At 47.8% G+C, this 27,721-nt stretch overlaps 1 protein-coding gene across 1 annotated transcript in view; it reads left to right on the top strand.

The window, feature by feature from the left end:
• LOC146869288 (amine oxidase [copper-containing] 3-like) overlaps positions 1–16,195 on the top strand; it is a 260,397-nt gene extending 244,202 nt beyond the window's left edge. The window contains exon 4 of the mRNA XM_085647017.1: positions 15,638–16,195. Coding sequence (XP_085503143.1) covers positions 15,638–15,925 — 288 coding nt within the window. The 3' untranslated portion in view covers positions 15,926–16,195. The remainder of the gene's footprint in view (positions 1–15,637) is intronic.
• Positions 16,196–27,721: the final 11,526 nt, after the last annotated feature.

The raw sequence follows: 27,721 nt of genomic DNA, 5'->3' as shown, positions 1-27,721 counted from the left end.
CGGCGGCTCCTCCGCAATGGCAGAAGAGCGTCGTCCCACTGCCTGGCTCAGAGCTAGCAAATGAAAAATAAAACGATGTTCTAGCATCGTTTATTGTTCATTTGCCGGCTCTGAGCCACCTTATGCAGGGAGGGGCGGGACATGGGAGGAGGAGTGCTTGGCCGGCCGGCTCAGGCCGACCAAAACACACATGTGCACTTAGGTTTTCTCCAGCCCGGCTGCATTGAACAGCTGGGCTGGAGAAACCCCCTCGGAGGTCTGAGCGGAGCGTTTTTCCAGCACCTCAGAGCAATCCCCACACTGCTTTCACATGAGAGCAGCGCAGGGATTGCACAGGGAGTCTGTGACGCTGCCTCAGTGCATGCTGGGACCAGGAAGAACAAGGGACGATGCGGGCGGCAGCTCCAGGTAAGTTTATTTTTAATTTTTTTATTATTAAACTCCCCCTCAACACTCCACCTCATGTGCTCCCCCACATTCCCTCCACCCGCCCCACCACCTCTTCATTGTGGCAGATGCCACTGCATATACATTGTGTACGAGCCTACGGAATGATGTGGGCCGCCATGTCAAAGTATTTTATATGTGTTTTTTAAAACGTTAGTAATGCAGTGTGGCTAATTCTTGACAAAGGGAAAAAGGGGATGGTGATGGACAGAGTTTCTGAATGATGCAGAATACTCTTACCAAGTCAAGAGATCATGGTTTTAATCCATCACCGTTTTTTAGCTCACTGCACCATCCCAGCTCAGAACCTGGCTACATGCAAATTAGTCTGTACCTGTCCCAGTGCATAATGGGAACAGGGCAAACCAAACTATCAAGCCAATTCTTATATTGGGAAGGAAACAAGCTTCCGGGGACCGGTTTCTGGCATCACAGCCTTCGTCGGCCCGGCTTGCCTGAATCCTGATGGTGCAATGAGCAAGGGACTCACGTCTGAGCATACCCTCCCACACTGAGTGTGGATAAAATCGATTTGGGAAAAAGGGGGTGGTGATGGACAGAGTTTCTGAATGATGCAGAATACTCTTACCAAGTCAAGAGATCATGGTTTTAATCCATCACCGTTTTTTAGCTCACTGCACCATCCCAGCTCAGAACCTGGCTACATGCAAATTAGTCTGTACCTGTCCCAGTGCATAATGGGAACAGGGCAAACCAAACTATCAAGCCAATTCTTATATTGGGAAGGAAACAAGCTTCCGGGGACCGGTTTCTGGCATCACAGCCTTCGTCGGCCCGGCTTGCCTGAATCCTGATGGTGCAATGAGCAAGGGACTCACGTCTGAGCATACCCTCCCACACTGAGTGTGGATAAAATCGATTTGGGAAAAAGGGGGTGGTGATGGACAGAGTTTCTGAATGATGCAGAATACTCTTACCAAGTCAAGAGATCATGGTTTTAATCCATCACCGTTTTTTAGCTCACTGCACCATCCCAGCTCAGAACCTGGCTACATGCAAATTAGTCTGTACCTGTCCCAGTGCATAATGGGAACAGGGCAAACCATCAGGATTCAGGCAAGCCGGGCCGACGAAGGCTGCGATGCCAGAAACCGGTCCCCGGAAGCTTGTTTCCTTCCCAGTATAAGAATTGGCTTGGTAGTTTGGTTTGTCCTGTTCCCATCATGCACTGGGACAGGTACAGACTAATTTGCATGTAGCCAGGTTCTGAGCTGGGATGGTGCAGTGAGCTAAAAAACGGTGATGGATTTAAACCATGATCTCTTGACTTGGTAAGAGTATTCTGCATCATTCAGAAACTCTATCCATCACCACCCCCTTTTTCCCAAATTGATTTTATCCACACTCAGTGTGGGAGGGTATGCTCAGACGTGAGTCCCTTGCTCATTGCACCATCAGGATTCAGGCAAGCCGGGCCGACGAAGGCTGCGATGCCAGAAACCGGTCCCCGGAAGCTTGTTTCCTTCCCAGTATAAGAATTGGCTTGGTAGTTTGGTTTGTCCTGTTCCCATCATGCACTGGGACAGGTACAGACTAATTTGCATGTAGCCAGGTTCTGAGCTGGGATGGTGCAGTGAGCTAAAAAACGGTGATGGATTTAAACCATGATCTCTTGACTTGGTAAGAGTATTCTGCATCATTCAGAAACTCTATCCATCACCACCCCCTTTTTCCCAAATTGATTTTATCCACACTCAGTGTGGGAGGGTATGCTCAGACGTGAGTCCCTTGCTCATTGCACCATCAGGATTCAGGCAAGCCGGGCCGACGAAGGCTGCGATGCCAGAAACCGGTCCCCGGAAGCTTGTTTCCTTCCCAGTATAAGAATTGGCTTGGTAGTTTGGTTTGTCCTGTTCCCATCATGCACTGGGACAGGTACAGACTAATTTGCATGTAGCCAGGTTCTGAGCTGGGATGGTGCAGTGAGCTAAAAAACGGTGATGGATTTAAACCATGATCTCTTGACTTGGTAAGAGTATTCTGCATCATTCAGAAACTCTATCCATCACCACCCCCTTTTTCCCAAATTGATTTTATCCACACTCAGTGTGGGAGGGTATGCTCAGACGTGAGTCCCTTGCTCATTGCACCATCAGGATTCAGGCAAGCCGGGCCGACGAAGGCTGCGATGCCAGAAACCGGTCCCCGGAAGCTTGTTTCCTTCCCAGTATAAGAATTGGCTTGGTAGTTTGGTTTGTCCTGTTCCCATCATGCACTGGGACAGGTACAGACTAATTTGCATGTAGCCAGGTTCTGAGCTGGGATGGTGCAGTGAGCTAAAAAACGGTGATGGATTTAAACCATGATCTCTTGACTTGGTAAGAGTATTCTGCATCATTCAGAAACTCTATCCATCACCACCCCCTTTTTCCCAAATTGATTTTATCCACACTCAGTGTGGGAGGGTATGCTCAGACGTGAGTCCCTTGCTCATTGCACCATCAGGATTCAGGCAAGCCGGGCCGACGAAGGCTGCGATGCCAGAAACCGGTCCCCGGAAGCTTGTTTCCTTCCCAGTATAAGAATTGGCTTGGTAGTTTGGTTTGTCCTGTTCCCATCATGCACTGGGACAGATACAGACTAATTTGCATGTAGCCAGGTTCTGAGCTGGGATGGTGCAGTGAGCTAAAAAACGGTGATGGATTTAAACCATGATCTCTTGACTTGGTAAGAGTATTCTGCATCATTCAGAAACTCTATCCATCACCACCCCCTTTTTCCCAAATTGATTTTATCCACACTCAGTGTGGGAGGGTATGCTCAGACGTGAGTCCCTTGCTCATTGCACCATCAGGATTCAGGCAAGCCGGGCCGACGAAGGCTGCGATGCCAGAAACCGGTCCCCGGAAGCTTGTTTCCTTCCCAGTATAAGAATTGGCTTGGTAGTTTGGTTTGTCCTGTTCCCATCATGCACTGGGACAGGTACAGACTAATTTGCATGTAGCCAGGTTCTGAGCTGGGATGGTGCAGTGAGCTAAAAAACGGTGATGGATTTAAACCATGATCTCTTGACTTGGTAAGAGTATTCTGCATCATTCAGAAACTCTATCCATCACCACCCCCTTTTTCCCAAATTGATTTTATCCACACTCAGTGTGGGAGGGTATGCTCAGACGTGAGTCCCTTGCTCATTGCACCATCAGGATTCAGGCAAGCCGGGCCGACGAAGGCTGCGATGCCAGAAACCGGTCCCCGGAAGCTTGTTTCCTTCCCAGTATAAGAATTGGCTTGGTAGTTTGGTTTGTCCTGTTCCCATCATGCACTGGGACAGGTACAGACTAATTTGCATGTAGCCAGGTTCTGAGCTGGGATGGTGCAGTGAGCTAAAAAACGGTGATGGATTTAAACCATGATCTCTTGACTTGGTAAGAGTATTCTGCATCATTCAGAAACTCTATCCATCACCACCCCCTTTTTCCCAAATTGATTTTATCCACACTCAGTGTGGGAGGGTATGCTCAGACGTGAGTCCCTTGCTCATTGCACCATCAGGATTCAGGCAAGCCGGGCCGACGAAGGCTGCGATGCCAGAAACCGGTCCCCGGAAGCTTGTTTCCTTCCCAGTATAAGAATTGGCTTGGTAGTTTGGTTTGTCCTGTTCCCATCATGCACTGGGACAGGTACAGACTAATTTGCATGTAGCCAGGTTCTGAGCTGGGATGGTGCAGTGAGCTAAAAAACGGTGATGGATTTAAACCATGATCTCTTGACTTGGTAAGAGTATTCGGCATCATTCAGAAACTCTATCCATCACCACCCCCTTTTTCCCAAATTGATTTTATCCACACTCAGTGTGGGAGGGTATGCTCAGACGTGAGTCCCTTGCTCATTGCACCATCAGGATTCAGGCAAGCCGGGCCGACGAAGGCTGCGATGCCAGAAACCGGTCCCCGGAAGCTTGTTTCCTTCCCAGTATAAGAATTGGCTTGGTAGTTTGGTTTGTCCTGTTCCCATCATGCACTGGGACAGGTACAGACTAATTTGCATGTAGCCAGGTTCTGAGCTGGGATGGTGCAGTGAGCTAAAAAACGGTGATGGATTTAAACCATGATCTCTTGACTTGGTAAGAGTATTCTGCATCATTCAGAAACTCTATCCATCACCACCCCCTTTTTCCCAAATTGATTTTATCCACACTCAGTGTGGGAGGGTATGCTCAGACGTGAGTCCCTTGCTCATTGCACCATCAGGATTCAGGCAAGCCGGGCCGACGAAGGCTGCGATGCCAGAAACCGGTCCCCGGAAGCTTGTTTCCTTCCCAGTATAAGAATTGGCTTGGTAGTTTGGTTTGTCCTGTTCCCATCATGCACTGGGACAGGTACAGACTAATTTGCATGTAGCCAGGTTCTGAGCTGGGATGGTGCAGTGAGCTAAAAAACGGTGATGGATTTAAACCATGATCTCTTGACTTGGTAAGAGTATTCTGCATCATTCAGAAACTCTATCCATCACCACCCCCTTTTTCCCAAATTAATTCTTGACAAAGCCAATACACCAGAAAGGTGGGACCTATTGGCTTCGCCAATTCTTGTTTAGTTATGTTTGTCAACATGTGCAAGCCATTTTTATATGGCAACTTGTTTACTCTTTATTACTTTTATACTTTTAATGCCTGTTGTATCTTTTTTTTTTAAGTAATTTAAAAAAAACACTGGCTTGCTATTGGCTTTGCCAGCATTTGTTTAAACTGTTGTAATCTTCCAATTTAGTTAGAAACAGAAGGGGGAAACAACAATCAGAGAGACATTGGCTATAACCTAACTAAAAAATAAACAAACATGGGCAGAACCAATAGCGATTGCTTGAAGTTTGAGTTCTGGTTTAAGGTGTTAGAAAAGCCTGCAGAAGTGAAACAAGTAAACACAAGCATTTGCAATGCAATAGGTCTCGCAATTATAAGAGTTTGAGCTATTGGCATTGTAAAATTACAATTCCTTTTATTTATGTTTTGGTCTTAAAACAAACAAAAGGCATTGTCATTTACAATGTCAGTAGCATAAACTCGCATAAAAGCAGTGTGGGGAGTGCAGCAGTGTGCGGCGTGCAGCATTGTGCGGCGTGCAGCAGATGTGGGAAGTGTGCGGCGTGCAGCAGTGTGCGGCGGGCAGCAGTGTGCGGCGGGCAGCAGTGTGCGGCGGGCAGCAGTGTGTGGCGTGCAGCGTCATGCAGCAGTGTGTGGCTTGCAGCAGTGTGTGGCGTGCTGCAGTGTGTGGCGTGCTGCAGTGTGTGGCGTGCAGCAGTGTGCGGCGTGCAGTAGTGTGCGGCGTGCAGCAGTGTGCGGCGTGCAGCAGTGTGCGGCGTGCAGCAGTGTGAGACGTGCAGCAGTGTGAGACGTGCAGCGGCATGCAGCAGTGTGTGGCGTGCAGCAGTGTGTGGCGTGCTGCAGTGTGTGGCCTGCAGCAGTGTTTCGTGTAGCAGTGTGCGGTGTGCAGCATTGTGCGGCATGCAGCAGTGTGCGGCGTGCAGCAGTGTGTGGCGTGCAGCAGTGTGTGGCGTTCAACGGCATGCAGCAGTGTGTGGCGTGCAGAAGTGTGTGGCGTGCATCAGTGTGTGGCGTGCAGCAGTGTGTGGCGTGCAGCAGTGTGTGGCGTGCAGCAGTGTGTGGCGTGCAGCGGCATGCAGCAGTGTGTGGCTTGCAGCAGTGTGTGGCATGCAGCAGTGTGTGGCGTGCATCAGTGTGTGGCATGTAGCAGTGTCACGGTTGCAGCAGTGTGCGGCGTGCAGCAGTATGTGGCATGCAGCAGTGTGTGGCGTGCAGCAGTGTGTGGCGTGCAGCAGTGTGTGGCGTGCAGCAGTGTGTGGTGGCATGCAGCAGTGTGTGGCGGCATGCAGCAGTGTGTGGCGGCATGCAGCAGTGTGTGGCGGCATGCAGCAGTGTGTGGCGGCATGCAGCAGTGTGTGGCATGCAGCAGTGTGTGGCGGCATGCAGCAGTGTGTGGCGTGCAGCAGTGTGTGGCGTGCAGCAGTGTGTGGCGTGCAGCAGTGTGTGGCGTGCAGCAGTGTGTGGCGTGTAGCAGTGTTACGCGTGCATCAGTGTGTGGCGTGCAGCAGTGTGTGGTGTGCAGCGGCATGCAGCAGTGTGTGGCGTGCATCAGTGTGTGGCATGTAGCAGTTTTGGCCTTTAAACAACATGTCCTCCCCATTTGTAGGGTTTCTGTGCTCTGTGTTAGGCAGGCTAACCATTCAAACCTGCTCTGTAAAGCTTCAACATGATAAAAGCCCCGGCACCTCTTTGGTTACAAATTAAGCACTAGGAAAGTGGCTGTAGCCAAGACACTATTGAATTTTAGTTTATATGCTCTGTGTTACGCAAACTAAATAAAGACATATACAGTGTAAAGCTGCTGCCTCATCAAAACACCGGCACTTCCTTTGTTGCAAATTAAGCACTAGGAGGGTGGCTGTAGCTACGTGTTTGCAGCTACACACAAATAAAAATAATAACGTAGCTCCACTTTAGGTCATATTTATGTTTGTGTCTATAGAAATATCAACTAATTTGTCCACAATCACAGGCTATTAAGCATATTCAGACATTAAAACCTGGTTTCAAAACTCGTAGGTTAGCAGTAGTGGACTTTAAAGAACATCCCCTCCCCATTTTTCCGGTTTGTGTGCTCTGTGTAAGGCAGGCTAAACAAAACAACATGCTGTGTAAAGTTGCCACCTAATCAGAGCCCCGGCACCTCCTCTGTTACAAATTAAGCACTGGGAAAGTGGCTGTAGCCAAGCCACTATTAAATTACAGTTTATGTCCTCTGTGTTACGCACAATAAAAAAAAAGTATGGCGTGCAGCAGTGTGTGGCGTGCATCAGTGTGTGGCGTGCAGCAGTGTGTGGCGGCATGCAGCAGTGTGTGGCGTGCAGCAGTGTGTGGCGTGCAGCAGTGTGTGGCGTGCAGCAGTGTGTGGCGTGCAGCAGTGTGTGGCATGCAGTAGTGTGTGGCGTGCAGCAGTGTGTGGCGTGCAGCAGTGTGTGGCGTGCAGCAGTGTGTGGCGTGCAGCAGTGTGTGGCGTGCAGCAGTGTGTGGCATGTAGCAGTGTCACGGTTGCAGCAGTGTGCGGTGTGCAGCAGTGTGTGGCGTGCAGCAGTGTGTGGCGTGCAGCAGTGTGTGGCGGCATGCAGCAGTGTGTGGCGTGCAGCAGTGTGTGGCGTGCAGCAGTGTGTGGCGTGCAGCAGTGTGTGGCGTGCAGTAGTGTGTGGCGTGCAGCAGTGTGTGTCGTGCAGCAGTGTGTGGCGTGTAGCAGTGTTACGCGTGCAGCAGTGTGTGGCGTGCAGCAGTGTGTGGTGTGCAGCGGCATGCAACAGTGTGTGGCATGCAGCAGTGTGTGGCGTGCATCAGTGTGTGGCATGTAGCAGTTTTGGCCTTTAAACAACATGTCCTCCCCATTTGTAGGGTTTCTGTGCTCTGTGTTAGGCAGGCTAACCATTCAAACATGCTCTGTAAAGCTTCAACATGATAAAAGCCCCGGCACCTCTTTGGTTACAAATTAAGCACTAGGAAAGTGGCTGTAGCCAAGACACTATTGAATTTTAGTTTATATGCTCTGTGTTACGCAAACTAAATAAAGACATATACAGTGTAAAGCTGCTGCCTCATCAAAACACCGGCACTTCCTTTGTTACAAATTAAGCACTAGGAGGGTGGCTGTAGCTACGTGTTTGCAGCTACACACAAATAAAAATAATAACGTAGCTCCACTTTAGGTCATATTTATGTTTGTGTCTATAGAAATATCAACTAATTTGTCCACAATCACAGGCTATTAAGCATATTCAGACATTAAAACCTGGTTTCAAAACTCGTAGGTTAGCAGTAGTGGACTTTAAAGAACATCCCCTCTCCATTTTTCCGGTTTGTGTGCTCTGTGTAAGGCAGGCTAAACAAAACAACATGCTGTGTAAAGTTGCCACCTAATCAGAGCCCCGGCACCTCCTCTGTTACAAATTAAGCACTGGGAAAGTGGCTGTAGCCAAGCCACTATTAAATTACAGTTTATGTCCTCTGTGTTACGCACAATAAAAAAAAAGTATGGCGTGCAGCAGTGTGTGGCGTGCATCAGTGTGTGGCGTGCAGCAGTGTGTGGCGGCATGCAGCAGTGTGTGGCGTGCAGCAGTGTGTGGCGTGCAGCAGTGTGTGGCGTGCAGCAGTGTGTGGCGTGCAGCAGTGTGTGGCATGCAGTAGTGTGTGGCGTGCAGCAGTGTGTGGCGTGCAGCAGTGTGTGGCGTGCAGCAGTGTGTGGCGTGCAGCAGTGTGTGGCATGTAGCAGTGTCACGGTTGCAGCAGTGTGCGGTGTGCAGCAGTGTGTGGCGTGCAGCAGTGTGTGGCGTGCAGCAGTGTGTGGCGGCATGCAGCAGTGTGTGGCGTGCAGCAGTGTGTGGCGTGCAGCAGTGTGTGGCGTGCAGCAGTGTGTGGCGTGCAGTAGTGTGTGGCGTGCAGCAGTGTGTGTCGTGCAGCAGTGTGTGGCGTGTAGCAGTGTTACGCGTGCAGCAGTGTGTGGCGTGCAGCAGTGTGTGGTGTGCAGCGGCATGCAACAGTGTGTGGCATGCAGCAGTGTGTGGCGTGCATCAGTGTGTGGCATGTAGCAGTTTTGGCCTTTAAACAACATGTCCTCCCCATTTGTAGGGTTTCTGTGCTCTGTGTTAGGCAGGCTAACCATTCAAACATGCTCTGTAAAGCTTCAACATGATAAAAGCCCCGGCACCTCTTTGGTTACAAATTAAGCACTAGGAAAGTGGCTGTAGCCAAGACACTATTGAATTTTAGTTTATATGCTCTGTGTTACGCAAACTAAATAAAGACATATACAGTGTAAAGCTGCTGCCTATTCAAAACACCGGCACTTCCTTTGTTACAAATTAAGCACTAGGAGGGTGGCTGTAGCTACGTGTTTGCAGCTACACACAAATAAAATAATAACGTAGCTCCACTTTAGGTCATATTTATGTTTGTGTCTATAGAAATATCAACTAATTTGTCCACAATCACAGGCTATTAAGCATATTCAGACATTAAAACCTGGTTTCAAAACTCGTAAGTTAGCAGTAGTGGCCTTTAAAGAACATCCCCTCCCCATTTTTAGGTCTCGTCTGAGACAGCGCTTTAGCGCTGCTCTGGCGAGACTTATAGTAACCGAGTTTTGGAAGTGCAAACAGTGGCTTTTCAGGCCTCCAAATACAGTGCATGTGCCCTGGGCGCGCGCACCAATTGGCAGCCTGAAAAGCACTGCCTGATCACTTCGCAGCCCCTTTGATGTCCTCAGTGAGCCGCGGCCACTGAGGACATCAAAGCGGCCGCGAAAGTGATCACCATTTGCCACCCCCTCCCTTATCCCACTTCCTGCTTGTTGGGAAAGATCTTTTCTATAGCGTTGAGATCCATTTATATGTAAACGGCTATTAAAATGTATATATTACCATACAGTAATGCAACAGAACATGCCATATAATCTGCCTTTGATCACAGGGGCTGCATAAATTGCTTTTCTTCACCGTATCATTTACCTCGTATTTCCCGCATGATTCGGCAAATCATTCTATCACATACTTTGGTTTTCCTTTTTTGTGTAAAATGGGAAGAACCTCGCTAAACCCATCTCGATCCTTAAACAGCATTAAGATGTTCCCTCCCTGGCACGCCTGGCTCTAGAACACGGTGTCTGTGCCCATCCCCACTTTATTTCTGCCATTACTTACTCCTTCCGCTGCCTCACCTCTCGCCGCCCGTTATTTCTTCCTGTGACTCTGTCGGGTTCTTTTCTCAGTATCAGTGACCCTGAGCACGTGCGTGTCATAAAGATAGCAACCTCCAGCTCTTCACACCTACTTTTTCCGCACCTCTCCGGGGCTCAAGCGTCTCTGATAACAATGGTGCTAACACCGAGCGTTTTAAGAGAGCTAGCCTTTCACACCCAACCCTATCATTTACAAAGGAGCACAGTGAGCCGTAGAAAAGGAAATAATTCAGTACTGCTCCGTTGAAACAATGCATCGTCATTAAGTGAGATTAATCCAACCTCCTTTCCTCCGAGTCTATCCCAACAGCCCTAGACAATGCGTTCCATGCGTTTTATTGCTATCCAGCCGTTTACCCTCATTTTAATGTTTATTTACATGTTCATATAAGCCGCATTACTCGGGTACTTTGCAAAAAAATACAAGTAAATAGTTACATGCAAAAATCTTTATAGCTGCACAATGCGTGTCTGCAGGCCATACAGGAACTTTGCACCAAAAAACAGGCTTTCACAGATTGAATGGGGCACCATTCACAAAGAAATAAGCCATATGGGTAAACATCAAGGATTTGGGGCTGCAATGAAAACTATCTAACTATTCACGTTTGTTCTATATAAGCATCATATCCTAAATATAATTCACTTTACTTGACACTCGTCATGTGTCACACTCAAGCTATGGTATTTATGTCATCTGCACCCAGTAGTATAGCGCACGTTCTGCTCTTGGTATGACCTTGTAGTGCCTCCCTGGGAGTAAGGACCCGTTACCATTGAGGGGTTCCCATCGCAGGACGCACTCTGCTTCGCTCTGTGCTCTTGGGCTGTGTTTGAGCTCTGGGGCCACATGGTGCTGAGCTGGTTCAGTGCAGAGCCCAGCGCCTGTTTTTTTGCATCTAAGGCATATAATATTCATCACTATGACCTGGAATTTCTCCGAGTTAAAGAATGAACTTTAGAGAGAACAAGAGGCATTATCTACTCACTGTTTCTGACTTTCACAAGCAGACTGGAAGAAACCTCTGCCTGCCCACGCCAGCAACTTTACTATCCAGCAAAAATCAATTCAAAACCTGCTATCGAGGGAGCATATTTTCCGAGCTGTGATTACAAATACAGGTTTAAACTCCCCTGCCCCAACCACCTCAATATGCATCTCTGAGGCTCTTTTTATGGAGCGGTGTTTGATTATGTTTACTTTATCACTAGTTACCACGAAGAACAGCAGATGATAGGGTTGTTTGTTGACGGGGTGTCTGCTCTTTTGAGAGCCACAGGTCGCTCCTTTGAGTAATGCCCATACTCTCTACTTCATTCAGAGGCTTTCCTCTGATTAAGTTGCAGCTGAGCTGCCACTTCAAGGAAACACTATATGTGACTATATGCTACTACATTACCCAATCGGAGAAGGACACATTTCATTTTCATCTGTTCTGTCCTGGAATTTACTTTGTCTGATAAAGAGGAACAGCATTCAGCAAGACTTATAAAACTTCACCTGATTGGCTCAAGACGTGACTCAATGTTTAGCTAGTATGGCTACCTGAGCTTTCAGGGGCAAGCACATGGCCTTGTAATGATGTTAATGTGTCTTAGATAAGTAGATAATTTACAATGTTTGTTTGTCTCTAGCAGCAGCACAGATTTGAGGAGGGCAGTCATACGGAATGTACTGCTGCACACCGCACACTGCTGCACGCCACACACTGCTGCACACTGCTGCATTACTCACTGCTGCATGCTGCACGACACTGCTGCACGCCGCACACTGCTGCACGCCGCACACTGCTGCATGCTGCTCCACACCGCACACTGCTGCACGCCTCACACTGCTACACGAAACACTGCTGCACGCCACACACTGCTGCACGCCTCACACTGCTGCACGCCTCACACTGCTGCACGCCTCACACTGCTGCACGCCGCACACTGCTGCACGCCTCACACTGCTGCACGCCTCACACTGCTGCACGCCACACACTGCTGCATGCCACCGCACGCCACACACTGCTGCACGCCGCACACTGCTGCACGCCACACACTGCTGCACACTGCTGCATTACTCACTGCTGCATGCTGCACGACACTGCTGCACGCTGCACACTGCTGCACGCCGCACACTGCTACACGAAACACTGCTGCACGCCACACACTGCTGCACGCCTCACACTGCTGCACGCCTCACACTGCTGCACGCCTCACACTGCTGCACGCAACACACTGCTGCATGCCGCTGCACGCCACACACTGCTGCACGCCTCACACTGCTGCACGCCACACACTGCTGCACAGTGCTGCATTACTCACTGCTGCATGCTGCACGACACTGCTGCACGCAGCACACTGCTGCACGCCGCACACTGCTGCACGCCTCACACTGCTACACGCCTCACACTGCTACACGAAACACTGCTGCATGCCACACACTGCTGCACGCCACACACTGCTGCATGCCACACACTGCTGCACGCCGCACACTGCTGCACGCCTCACACTGCTGCACGCCTCACACTGCTGCACGCTGCACACTGCTGCACTCCACACGCTGCTTTTATGCGAGTTTATGCTACTGACATTGTAAATGACAATGCCTTTTATTTGTTTTAAAACCAAAACATAAATAAAAGGCATTGTAATTTTACAATGCCAATAGTTCAAACTCTTATAAATGCGAGACCTATTGCATTGCAAATGCTTGTTCCGGTTTGTGTGCTCTGTGTTAGGCAGGCTAAACAAAACAACATGCTGTGTAAAGTTGCCACCTAATCAGAGCCCCGGCACCTCTTCTGTTACAAATTAAGCACTGGGAAAGTGGCTGTAGCCAAGCCACTATTAAATTTCAGTTGATGTCCTCTGTGTTACGCAAAATAAAAAAAAAGTATAAAGTGTAAAGCTTCCGCCTCATTAAAACACCAGCACTTATTTGTTACAAATTAAGCACTAGGTGGGCGGCTGTAGCTACGTGGTTACAGCTACACACAACAAGTAACATGATACCTACAACAAGTTAGGACTATTGGCTTTGTCAATCGTTGTTAGTTGCATAAGATAAATTAGCAGTAACTGTGGCTTGTATATAATATTGAAAAAGCATCCACTTGAAGCCCTAGTGACACCACGACAATGTTACTGCTCCTGAGTTACAAAAAGAGGCACAAGAATCCAGAGCAGACATGGCGAGTAAGTTGGCTGAAGAGGTGGGGGTGGCAAATGGTGTTCACGGGCGCTTTGATGTCCTCAGTGGCCGCGCGGCTCACTGAAAACATCAAAGCGCCCTCGAAATGTAAGTGATCGCAATCGCGATCACACTTCAAAGCGCGGCTGTGTGACAGGCGAAAGTGAAAGACGAGTGCTTTCAGGCTGCCAAATGGTGCGCGCGCCCGGCACACATGCACAGTAGTTGGCGGCCTGAAAGCACTCGTTTGCACTTCCAAAAGTGCTTACTATAAGTCTCGCCAGAGCAGCGCTAAAGCGCTGTCTCAGGCGAGACCTAAAAAACGAATGCTTTCCGTGCACAATCTTTATAGTATACAATGTACAGATGTTAGCCTGATGATTCAGTGTTATTAATGTAAAATAGTCCCTCAGGCATTGGGATGAAATCTCTTCATATGAGACGGAGTAATACACCAAATAGCCATTTACATGAGGTGAGATAGGGATGCTCCTCTAGTTAGACCTAAAGCTCGCGCTATGTATATGTTAAATGATTGTTAACAATAAAAGTCTGGCGGACCCGCTGTGCTTTCAAGGCCAATCGAAGAAAAAGGCCCCTTCGAATGTATTTGTATTCCAAAAGCTGATCCTAATTGAGAAATAGCTGGTAGCAATAGGGGGCACCTTATTGTAATTAGACATTGTGTGGTGTCATGAAAAAAAGATATTCAAGATTTTCACAGCACAACTCTCATATAATCAAATAGCAAAATTATGTGTACAGAGACTTTTGTATCAAAAAGAGACACTCTTTATTCCAAACTTTACAGCAATTAATACAATCACATCTAAATATATAATTATTGTTAGTAATATGTAACAATTGTGTAAATATTGGCATTATGGAAATGACCATTCTTTAAAAGAAAAGTTTGCTTAATATTTTAGAAAATTAGAAACATATATAATGTAAGGTGAACTTATTAAAATCGTATGCCATTCATAGTACACACTAATATTTAAGGAACTGTATTGTTCTTGTACTATACATAAAGGATTACACGTGTGGCCATCTTCCCTATTTTGCCTTCTGTGTCCTCGAAAACTTTTTCCGGATAAACAATAGTATAGTTGCTAATTAAACACATTCACCATCATGTAAAGGAGGTTTTATAATTCCAATAATCTAAAGAGATAACTACATTCGGAATAACCATTCTGACTGTGCCATCATATATGTGTGTGGTGGCTATTCTTCGTGAAATGTTTTAATACAAACACTTTCATCCAGTATGCCTCTATTTTAGGTTTGGGAATCCTAAAAAGCCACGTCCCTGCCTCTAACTCACCAAGCTCTCTTCCTGATCCCATTCTCTTCCCACCTGGCTGCCACACTAACACCGCCCACCTCAGCTACAAACCCCAAGTTGCTTTTTAACCACACAATCTGCATAAAACATCCAAATTCACCACATTCACCACAGTCAGATACTGAAAATAGAATATTTGTAAAATCTCACCCCATCTTCCATCCCACACAGCAACGTTGTTATTCAACGCTCTAGTAATGTAGACAATTGTCTGTTTGTTGTAGGGGCATCTTGACAGTGTTACTCCGGGATTCATTGTCTCCCTTAAGTAAGGTTGTTAACTTTGCAACCTGCGGTTCGTCATCTTTAATGTTAGTCACAAAAATCCTTCCAGAAAACTAACTGAAATTATTTCCCGCTAAGCCTTTAAAAAAAAAAAGCTCTCCACCAATTACATTTCCTTCAGCACTCTAGTCCCTTTAGTACACTGAAGGGGCCTTCTAGGACTCCTCCAATGGAACTCTCTCCCAGGTGACCTACAGGTAGCCTGAACCTTCCCTCCAGGTGAAGATCACCTTGAAGGACCCCCGCCTCCATTCCAGTGTCATCCCTCCTCCAAGCTTCCTCATCCTTCGCTTCGCTTTTGCACCCTACTGTAACCTACAGTCTAATGCGTGTATTACATATTACACATAGGGTTCAGGTTTGTAAAGTTAGCATTTTGTCACCTCCCATCACACACACAAAGCTATCTTTAACTCTGCGAATGACTATGTCACCCTTTTGTACTGCTTGGAACCTTGTAATGTGTTTCTTTCCATGGAAGTTTAATCTTTCAGTAATTGTAAACACAAAAAAATACGCCTGAAATATGTGATCCTCTCTTCTGCATGGCACACAATTGTTTGGCCTTCCCTTGAGGTTAACTTGTAACTTACCCTTCTACTTGTTTGTGAATTCTCACAGGACCTGGTCGCCTGGATCACGACTGGCTTCCTTCACATTCCACACTCTGAGGACATTCCCAACACAGTGACTGCAGGGAATGGAGTCAGCTTCCTGCTGCGACCCTACAACTATTTCACCGAGGATCCCTCTGTCAATTCTGGAGACGCTGTCTACTTCACTAAGGACATGGACCTTACCAGTTGCACTGTCAACCCACTAGCCTGCTTACCACAGACTGCCTCTTGTGCACCGAGCATTCCTCCATTCAACTACACCGGACTGGATATTGAACAATTGATACTCTAAGGGTCGCCCGGCTTTGCCGCAGGACCTGGATAAGCACAAGAGGACGTCTGTTGCCAAAGAGGGTCACCATGCATGTGAAATTAGTTCCTTTGACCTAGGCTGATTGACAAGGCCGTACCAGTTGACAAACATACCAAAGTTTGTAACCTTGTGACCGATGTTTGCATCCATGCATTCAATCGTCGCCCCGTCCATCTAGCCTGATGTCATTTCTTTGATAGGGCCTGCAAACCATGTTAATTATTTTTAGTAAATTTTTACCAAATGTGATGAATGTAATTTTCCATCTATAAGGAAATGATGGCAGCATATGTTTCTCGTCCGGCTTCTAAACTATTGCCCTGAACACAGGACAGTTGCAATCATTTTTGGTGCTTAGCCACTGGCCAGAGTTCCTGGGGATATTGGTGGTTGCACACTGTCGCCTAATGCACTACCAAAATGAATTGTTGATTTCACTAGCCAGTTCTGCTGCAGTAGGAAAGCCATAGGGCTACAACAGTGGTAGGATTCATACAAACTGCCTTTTTACATCACACTAATTTCCTTTTTTATATATTATGCACATTAGATAAAAGAGGACTGGTGTGAAGGCGTTTGAAGATGCCTCCCAGAGAGATCTGGCATGTGCCCTAGCCACCTTCCTCCATCTCACACCTGTCACATTGCAGCCCTCTGATTGGATCCCTAGATAGCTGGCCACAGATGCTAAGTGGCAGTCGTTTTCAGGAATGCGGACATATACATGCATTTGTTTATATCAACGGAGCCCTGACTGGCTGCCCACTATACCACCGCTATAAGGAACACCTACACCTGTTGCTCTAAAACTGTCAAAGAACCTGGGGGCATATCAGCAAGGCGATGCGATAAAATTATCGCTGCTTTAGCGTCCATTTTCGGACGAAAAGCGGCGATAATTTTATCGCCCTATCAGCATGGACACGCTAACACGTGAATCCATGACTTAGCACCTGTTTCCTGAACGCCCAGCTTTGCATCTCTAATGAGATGCAAAGTGGGCGTTCCTCCCCAAAATAACTGAAGAAATGTCGCTAACTGACATTTCTCCAATTATCAAGGTGTACGCTAACATGCAGAGCGATAAGAAAAGTAGCGCTAACCACAGTTATCGCTACTTTCCTTACGCCTGCTTTTATTCTGGTTTAGCAATGTAATCCAATTAGAGGTGGATCCACCCTGCCCTATAAGCAAGGTATCGCCGGTCGCAGTGCGATTATCGCTGGATTTCCAGCGATAATCTCACTGTTTTGTGGCTAACGCATGGATTTCTATCACTGGGGAGATAAGCGTTGCTAAGAGCACTGAGCGATAATTATCGCAGGCCCTTGCTGATATGCCCCCAGATGAGAGACCTGCTTACACTCTTATTTTTAAATATATTGGCAAGATGACTATTGTAGGATTAATACCAACAGCTGCTCTTTTTTTGCTAAAATAAATAGAGGTATAATGTCAGTGATGCTACAAAATAAAGAGTCAGATGTACCATCTTGTGCTTGCAAAAAAACAGGCCACAATTTGCAATCAGTATATTTGCAACCAACATTCATTAGGTAGATCGCAGATTGTGACTCAGTCTGATTTCCCATAATCACAGGTATGGTGGCCTGCAAGGGTCAGGTTTTCAATAAAGCAAACATGTTTTTGAATGCAGCCCATTTTCCCTAAACAAAATGGGGCTGTGTATAAAAAAAATTTGCTTTTAAAAAAAGTGTATTAAAGGGTTGCAGTGGTCTCTATTCAACAAACGTTTTTTGCGATCACAAAAATGAAGTAGTCCCATGGGCACACGTTCTATTTTGTGAATGGGTTACCACCTCCTTTGAGACGTTGGCAACTTTTAGAATGTTTTGTGAGTGCAAAACATTGATACCAATTTGGTATTTAGAATGGGCACCTATATCACACCGCTTCCAGATTTCGAATCACCACTACCCATTCAGAATCCCACTTAAGGAGTGGAAAAAAAATTCCAACTCCTAAAATTGAATTAGTACATAGGAAAATTCATTTTAACAACCTCAAACAATTAGGGGCAGATTCCAATCCTGGAAAAAGGCTGTACGAATCGTTGTACGGAGCGTTTTCTCCGTACGACTCGTACCCGGTAAACTTTCCGTTCAACCTAGGAAGTACAATTCGTACAGAAAGCCTATTTCCGTAAGAATCGTACAAAAGACCGTACGGGTAAAAAAAACCTACAAATCGGATCCGGAACAGCCTGTACGCGACGTCCGTACGTATTTAAGCAGCGGTTTCCGGCCCAGCAAGTACGATTCGTCCCTACGGCACTCCGTACGGCTCTTTTCTTACGGGAGCCAAAAACAGCCGTAAAAGCAGAGTCCCAAGGGGTACGAGTCATACAGGCATACACCCCCATGCGTTGTGTATGTACGGTGCGTACCCCCAGTGCATATGTATGGTGCGTACCCCCAGTGCGTATGTACGGTGCATACCCCCAGTGCGTATGTATGGTGCGTACCCCCAGTGCATATGTTCGGTGCGTACCCCCAGTGCGTATGTATGGTGCGTGCCCCCAGTGCGTATGTATGGTGCGTACCCCCAGTGCGTATGTACGGTGCGTACATACGCGATGTTGTTGTGAGGTGCGTACATATGCAGGGGGGGGGGCTGTACGACTCGCACCCTGGGAACAACTTTTCCCAGGATACGAGTCGTACAAAGTTCGCTTCGTAGCGGGTAAAGGCATTCCCCGTGTACGGGACGTTTTCCGTACGAATTGTAAATCGGAAAGCCGGTCCGGATCGTACTAGTACGGTCGGACTGCATTTTTACGATTCGTATGGAAAAGTGTCTGGGTCCGTCTCGTACAACTTTTCCCGATCCGATTCGCACGGATTGGGCCGATCCGTATGTATTTTTCCCGTACGAATCGTACTTCACGGGTCGGATGGGACTTGTACGGTTCGTACAGAAAAAATTACGGATACGAGTCGGACGGAAAAAAAAAATACAGGATTGGAATCGACCCCCTAATTGGAGCATTTGCGACCCATTGTTTTCCTTGAGATCTACGCATTGCCAAATCAACAGTGTACCCAGCAGCCCTTTTCTGAGGATGGGAGAGAAGATGCTGACAGTCTCATCTAGTCATGGCCTCTCTTTAGACATCCAGAAGGGCTATGTTTTAGTTTGTTGCACACTTTCATTTTTCATTGGTAGTTCTCTGTATTTCACCATCACCACATTGCTGACCTTAAAATAGAAAATGTCGATGACAATCATATCGAGCATGGCGACCACTGACGTAGCCTTGTAATGCTGTTGCCAGCAGTGTTGGGTAAATGTGACCTCGATGGGAAGATCTGGGTAGCTTGAGCAAGGACCAGAGATGTCCCCGTATTATATTGCAGAGAACCTGGCACAGGCACAGTATTTGTGTGATGCAATGTCAAACATGGGTGACTGGGGTAGATGACTCTTCGTTTGGTATTATGACTTTAGTAAGTAACATTGAGAGAGTAGTTTGGCTTGTGGTTGAGAATGGGGATATTGTTTAGTTTGTGTCAGTGGTTTTAGGTGGGTGAACATGCACCAAGCAGGAGAAGTGTGGCTCAGTGATTAGAGCGGCAGACCCTGATGCAGAGGTCTAGCCCGGGACCAGGGTTCAATTCCCCGCCTCGGCGGGTCTTGGGCTCAAAAGTTCCACGGACCTGATAATTCTCGCCTCGGTGCCATTCCAATCATGGAGTCCCACTCTGCAACTCTGGGCAATAGCTTGCTTAATCTCCACAACGGCCCCCACAACGCTAAGGATGCCTGGCCTCCACCTTGGGGGTGCCCAGGAGTGGACGCCTCACAGGGAAAGCCAGGATGGGTTCCACAGCGGTATTCGTACAAGCGCCTTGAGACCCTTGCGGGTGAGTAGTGCGCTATACAAGTATCAATTTACATTTACATTTACACTCATTTTTGGGAGCTGACTTATTTTTCAATCTCAGAATTCAATCTCAGAATTCGACACAGACCAACAAAGAGAAAGGCAAAAAAGGGAGAAAGTAAGTGAAAGATAGGAAAGCACTGACAAAGGAAGAAAAGAGGGGTGGAAATAAGAAGCAGTATGTGCAGAGTAAGGGAAGAAAGTGGCATTAGATGGAGACAACATCAGTGTTCACTGAAAGGGCATTTTGAAAGCATTTTGAGGTCATGGGAATTTGGAGAAGTCAGGGTTTTGAGGTGAGAAACAGTAAGATCTTGGTCATTGGAAATGCATGATGGTTGCTGATAATAATGTACACATGTTCCAGCCATAGCAACTAAGGCATTTGCTACAAATAGATAGCAGGGTAAAACACTTACTTTCGGATGTTTTAGAGGGTTTAGTGTGGAATTTAGGATTACCTTTCTACTTTGAGAACACCCCCCCCCCGCCCCCCCTCCAATTCAGGTCAAGATCTTGGACTCCCATCTCCTAGAGATTCAATCATTTTCCTTGTCTACATCTGAATAAAGTAGCAGTTCTTAATTGTGAACCTAGCCAAGGATCACGAGCCAATTGAATTAAGCTGGTGAGACACCCACTGTATAATGTGCATGTCATAAATTTTGATTCCCAACAGAGCTGTCCCTTCCTGAGTTCATTCCTTTATCAATCTTTACTACTCTCTCCAGTCCTCCTCTTCTTTTCTTCTTCCCTCACCATATTGCTCTTCAAGGGCCGAGATAAAGCAAGCGCAGTGGTACCAAACCTGCCAAACTCTAAATACCCTTAGGGTTTTGCACTCATTGTCTTTCCAGTTGGTCATACTTTGTTCATGAGGGGGCAGAGAAAAGAATTAAACATGATCACAGTGAAGCCTGAGCGATATTGTTATGGAGATAGACCGCGATAAACGGAGAGGATGAAAGACTTTTCAGTACTGTGTGTCAATTGATTATCTGTAGCTGGTCTGACGGGTGCTTTTATCTTCATAATGGGATTTACTTTTGTGGTTTTTGCTTGCAAATTCTGTATGGGAGTTTGGGAAAAGAGAAAAAAATGTAAAACCCATGGAAATCACTTTTATGGAATGAGAAAAGAATAGTAGATAGTCGTTCCTCAGTTGCCACCGGGTAGTTTTAATTTCACCCTATGGCATATTCACACATGGCAGAGGCGTTTTAATAGTACTTCCTTCAGGCGAAAAAGGGATTATAATCTCCATGTGGTAATCCGCATCAAATCTAGCATGGGATGTTTCAACACAATTCCCATTTCATCCTGGTTCCTTGTGTGCTTCCAGAGTTACTCCATACATCTCCCATCAGCACAGAAGGACATGAAGACCTAATGCAATTCCTCCTTGAGCCACTATGTTAAGAATTCTTATGAATATCTACATTATCACACTAAAATGATATGAACATAGACATCATACATGGAGTCTTCTGTCACGCAGCCAAGGTCACCATCTCACCGCCTTGTTCCGCCTTTCGTGAAACATGCAAATCTGAAATCATCCTCTTGAATTGGAGGTGCTTGGAGTCAAAAAAGCATCTCTGTGTTAGAGTTCTCCAAACAATTCAAAGAACTTTTCAATTTCAGGAAGTAACAAGTAAAAAGGTGAGAAAAACGAGGTGCAATTGAAAAAACATTTTTTTATGAAATATGTTTTTACAACATCCTGAAAACTTGTTTGTCAAGCCGTCAGGAAATAGCAATTTTGTGATATAAAAACAACCTTTTTGGTGATTGATTGATTAAAAAAAAGGGTTTATAGCACTATCTTCTTATCTGTAACTGCTTGCCTATATTATTCACATCATTCCACTGCTTTGTAATGTATTCACACATGATCAGATGGTCACCACTAGGGAATAAGATCTCTGTTACCAGCCAGCAAAGATGATGTGTTGTGTGTGAATAATGAGAGGACATGTTAAACTTCTATCTTATGTCTAAGAGCGTAGAAGTGCACACACTACTTTTGAAGACTTTGATCCACCGGGCTGAAGGGAAGGGTATCTTCCAATCACGCAAGTCAAATGATATTTCAGAAGACGCCAAAAACAATAGGTACAGATTTTATCCCAAAGAAACTTCAACAATACGCCTGGTGTGCAAGACACACACTACAAGAGTAACTTAATGAACATTGTAGCTTATCTGAAAAGTAAGTAATTGTTGCAAAATACTACTCGAGGTTTCAAATTCTTCCGCTGGGAGCAGGCTGACCAGAATTTTAAAACAAAAAACGGGACATTTTGCAAAAATAGAAGAAGGACTCCAATTTTACATCATCCGAAGGGCACAGAGGGACAGTGCTCATTAACACAGAAACACAGACAACAAGTTACTAAGGAAATACAAATGATTAAGCCCAGAATCGTGCCGGTTAATTAAATTGCTTTCTGATAAGAGTTGCTAACTAGCTCTGCCTTGGAATACATACTAAAAAACTGAGTCGACCCTCTCTGAAAATCTGGACATGAGCCAAATTTGCTGAGATCTGCTCGGACAGCTGGTGAAAACTGGGACTGTCCCAGCAAATCCGGGATGCCTGTTCACCCTATCTTGAAGGTGTCTGTATGGCTGTTCAACTCTCTTCCTTCTCAACTCTGAATTGTCCTGTAACAGAAATGCTAATTGTTGAACAGTGAGTAAAAGACTTATGGACTTCAATTACTTTTTTGGATTACATAAGTGTCCTCAGTTTCCGCCCATGTGTAAACTGGTACCGGCTAATAAGCTTGTTGCAATGCTTTCTTGATACATTTACCTCTGTGCACGCCAACTATGAGACTCAAAGTGTGTCAGTGCTAGTTGTTTCTTTTTGAGAAGTACCTTTTCTAGGTCCTCTGGACCCAACTTCTTTGGGCTATCTTTTTCCTATTGAGTCTGAGATCATGGCCACAATTCAAGGCAACAATTCCAGGTGTGGGAAGGAGAAAACAAACTACATCAAAAGCCCCTTGTTGGAAAATCTGTTCATCACTGCCCAAACGCCCCATACACAAAGTTTGCACCCCTAACACCCAGCTAGAATCAAGCGACAATCAGCAGGGAACTAGCTTTTCACTGGAAGTCCACCAGATGGCTTAGCCTGTGGCCTCAAATCATACAAAGTTTACCTGTATTTTTGATAGGAGATTTTGATCAGCTGAATATAGGGTCTACCTGGAAGTATATAGTGAATTTATTCCATAAGGTACTGGTAGGCCACACCCTAATAACATTTGAACAGTAAATATAGCAATTTAAAACTAATTCAAACCTCTGTCGGGTAACAACGGTGGGTTGTCCTAGCACATGATCATTCTCTGTGAGACCAGCAGCTAGATGGACCACAATGTTCTCAGTTGTCTGGAGAAGAACCAGTCCGCTTATAAAGGGATGCATGCAAGGGGATGTAATATTGTCACAAAATACAATTCTGCCATTGTATCATCAAGTATGATGGATAAAGTTTTGGAAAATTTCTCACTTTATGAATTATTCAGTCATATATTGATGTATATATATATATCTATATGTACCTATATATATATGTACCTATATATTTATTTATTTTTAAAGTTTTATAGAGCGCAAACCAGACCCAGGTAAGGGTATCAGAGCGCTTTACAGAAGGCAAACGGTGAACACTTTCAAAGGAGAAAATAGCATATAAAATGTGTATATATGTATATATATGTAAATTACAATATAGTGGTAGACTGATGTAGTGCATGCAGTATTATTGCCATGCAATATTGTACCCACCCCCCTTCACCACATGGTAAACGTTAGAGGCTCTAGTTTGCATGGAAGTCAAGGCCATTTGTCCATAACCAATAAATACAATTAGAACGGATCTTCCACCTATTTTTGTGTCAGTTACTCAAGTCTACTCCTTTAGTCTCTTTGACGTTTTTAGAGACTTGGAACTCACAGGGTGTTTTAAAAGAACCCTCACTCAGCTACCTAGTAGGTGACATGCTTCATCAATGGGTTCCCACCCTGGTTGCCGAATGCTTCCAGGGTGTGCTACGACGCCTGATTGGCTTGGAAATCCCTCTAATCCGAAGTATTTTTATTTGGAGGATTCTCGCTCAATAATAAAAGAGTGGTAGATATCTATGGAATAGTTCATTGGTCCCATGTATTCTTGGTATGGTCATCATGGGTGTGGTCCACATGTTTCAGCCGCCTCTCTTAGTCCATCTGGGTCAATGTGGCTTTCATCATGACTAGGTCTTTCAGTGTTTGCACACTTATTAAGCCATGCAGGGTGAGGGTGTTTGTAGTGGGTACTTACAAGGCCCCTGGGTAATCAGATCACAATACCTCTCGTACTGTATCCTGCGAAGATAAAAGTGTTATTAAAAAAGGAAGAAAGAAGGATGTGGTCATATTCTTTTCCAGGGTCAGGTAAGCGATTTTCTCACTGAAACCCCTTATTACAATAATTGGTGCGCCAAACAGTATGATGAAACCTACCTTATTGTGAGCAGATCGCTCACGTACATAATGATCAAGCTCTTGTTCTGGGCTGGCAAGAGTAAATGCATTGATGTTACATTATTTTAAGAAAACATAGAGTAGATTATGCGGAAATATGGGCTCGGTTTTGGGCCGTAGTGGTCCTCACATCAAAGTATGACATCATTACATCTTTCGAAAATTCATAATGTGCACATTCCCGTGCACAATTTACGGGTCAGAGCCCTTTCTCTCATGCGAAAGATCGTTTTTGGGTGAGCAACAAAAAAATATGCAAGCATTCATCAAAAGCTACTCCGCATTCAGTGCTCATTTTTTTTATATACACAGTGTATGTCTTAATCGCTTTCTAGTATGCTGCTATCTAGGTGCATTTTCATCAACACGTGCATAACAAACATACACATTCAATATGCCTGGGCATAAGGCCTGTTTGTGTAAAAATTATTTACTGACCTTTATTAGGTATGAAGTAATCCTTCCTGGGAAACTGCTCAGGGATGGGCCCTGTCATCAAAATCCCGTGACAGATGGGATAAATATTTGTTGTGATCCTCTGTGGCCAATAGCCCCTGTGGAGCAGCTTTGTCTTGACACTTTGCATTTCTCTTTCCATCTACCACCTCCAGTCCTGAGGGATGGGTGTTAGGGGGAAGATGTGGAGCTGCTGAAGTACCGATCCCTTCTGGAAGACCCACCTCCAGAGAAGTGGGATCAGCTTAATGCAATGTTTCATCGATGTGTCGACTGGCGCGTTCTTAAATTATGTATCAGATGCATTGACGGATGATACTTTAACCTCCATAGCAATCTCCCAAAGAAGATTTGAATCAAGGGCAGAAATGACAGGTGCCACATGCAAAAAACCTACCCCGTGGGGGGGCGTGGCCAACCGGCTAACATGGCGGACGCCAGTGCTTGAGGCTCCGACCGTTACCCCCGACAAATCCTGCCAGTTCTCCTGTGGAGGGGCAGCCCTAGCCTGTGGGACGCTGGTCAGGTGTAGGGCAGCGGCGGGGGCGATTTCCGAGGTCCGGGAGCTGTGCGGTGCCGCTCCCAGCCAGGGCCCGCGAGGAGAGGATGCGCGTGGCCGCTCGCGCGGCAGAGCTGACCGCTGGAGGTTGACGTGACGTCGGAAGCCGGTTTGGGGACGTGCCGGGCGAGCGGAGGGCTGTGAGCCGAGAGGACTGCGAGCCTTCGCGAGATCACCGCGGGGGCTGCCAGGGGGCTCCCGGCCGGATGCTGCGGTGAGGCGGAGGGCCCAGCTGCGGTGGGGTGCTGAGGAGCGGCGGCGACCTGGGCCGCGCTGTGGTGACCTGCCGCGGCCTGCGAGGAGACTGGTGGCTGTGTGCGGTGGAGCCGCGACCCGGGGGAGCGGCGAGGTTCGAAGGCCTGTGCAGCCCGCATGCAGTGAGGCTCGTCACCCGGAGTGGAGGGGACTGACGTCGCCGTTGAGGCATTCGCTGGGGAAGCAGTGGAAGGTGAGCTGGGGCCTCAGGACTGCGTGGGCCTCACGGGAGCGACGAGCACTGCGGTGTCAGGGCGAAACGTGAGCTGCTGGAGACGGTGGAGCCTGCGGAACGGCCTACGCTGCTGCTGAGGGGAGAGCGGAGGCCCGGGAGACCTGTGATCGCACTTGCGGTGGGACGCGAACAACGGTACTCGGACGGCGGCGCCCTGGGGCAGGCGCGCATCGGGAGATGCGGAGAGGAGCGGCCACTTAGGGGCACAGAGGCGGAGAGGAGGTGCGACTGAGAAGACTGGGGGGCCCGGAGGCTGTGTTGTGGGACGCTCGCCGCTGAGAGCCTGTGGACTGGTGCCAGCGGCGATGAGCGCCATTTCGCGGGGGACGCCATCTTGAGAGCGGCGGCCCCTGTGAGCGGTGAGTCTACCGCTGTGGACAGCAGCGAGGGCCCGGCGATGGGGAGGTAGGAGACCCTCTGTGCGATTGTGTGCTGAACGCTGGGTGTGGAGCCCCCGGGAGTACTCCGGTGGCCGCGGTGTTGGATTGGTGACGTTCCGTGTGCCCGGGGACCCAGCGGATGGCCGGCGGGCACCTGTCGGGTGTACTCGGCGAAACTGGGGTGGCACTGGCCTAAGCACTGTCGGCGCTGCTGAGGGGAGGCACGGGAGTTCCCGGCGGGCGCCTGTCGGGCGTACCCGGTGTGGCTGGTGCGGGACTGGTTGGTCGCAGTCAGAGCCGTTGAGGGGAGCCGCAGGAGATCCCACCGGCTGGTACATCAAGGAGACAAGGGCAGTGGTGTGCTGACCTGGGGAGGGACGCAGGATACAACGATCCGGGAGCCCCTGTTGACCCGGGGACGCCACCCCTGCACGGACCAACGCCTCCCCTTGGGGCCTGCTGCCTGCCCGAGCCGGGGGGGGGGCTTCTCCTGCTTCCCCACCCGCCTGCCTAGGGTCGGTCACTCGCGCCCTGGGACTGAGACGGAGGCCCAAGCAGTCGCACAGGGAGGCGTACCGCAGAGGGGCAGAGGTACCGGCATCCGGCTGCACCCGCGCAATCAGGAGACAGCCTGTGGATGCCGACTGCTCAGCAATACGCGATGGGTCGGCTCCGTGACAAAACGCAGCAGGGACAGTCACGCACGGGGAGCCTGGACACCACGGGAGACGCGGAGCCGCAATCGGCGACCCTCTCGGCCAAAATGGACGTCATGCTTGCGGCGGTGGAGAGACTCAGCGCCAACCTGGAACAGACGAGAGAGTCCTTAGAAACCAGGATCGACAAGGTCACCTCCGACTTTACGCTCCTCCATGCGGACCATCGTAAGCTGGCCGAGAGGGTCGCGGTACAGGGCCAGACACTTCGGGAGCTCCAGCCAGTTACCCAGAGCCATAGCGCAGCGCTGCAAGATGTGCTGGATAGGGTTAATGCGCTTGAAGACCGGATTGATGATGCAGAAGGGCGCTCCCGCCGCAATAATATACGCGTCGTGGGACTTCCAGAGGGCGTGGAAGGTAGGAACCTGGAGCAGTATGTGGAGCGCTGGCTGCAGGATCTCTTGCCGCAGGGGGCGCTGTCCCAACACTTTGTGGTGGAAAGAGCGCACAGGGTGCCGGCACAGCAGCCTAGACCAGGGGCCCGGCCCCGCCCGTTCCTCTTCAGGCTCCTGAACTACCGCGACAGGGATGCGGTCCTGAGTGAAACACGCAAATCTGGGGAACCGACAGTTGGCAGTAGTCGCGTTATGTTCTTCCCGGACTACACCGCGGCCGTGCAGCGGCGCAGGAGCAACTACTTGGCGGTGAAGAGGCAGCTTCGGGAATTGGAGCTGCCCTACTCTCTACTGTTCCCGGCCCGTCTGCGAGTGGTGGCAAAGGAAGGGACC

The sequence above is a fragment of the Triturus cristatus genome, chromosome 1_1, assembly GCF_964204655.1.
Source record: "Triturus cristatus chromosome 1_1, aTriCri1.1, whole genome shotgun sequence".
Classification (NCBI taxonomy): Eukaryota; Metazoa; Chordata; class Amphibia; order Caudata; family Salamandridae; genus Triturus; species Triturus cristatus.
The sequence above is the reverse complement of the archived record's forward strand: the minus strand, read 5'-3'. Positions and strand labels throughout refer to the sequence as shown.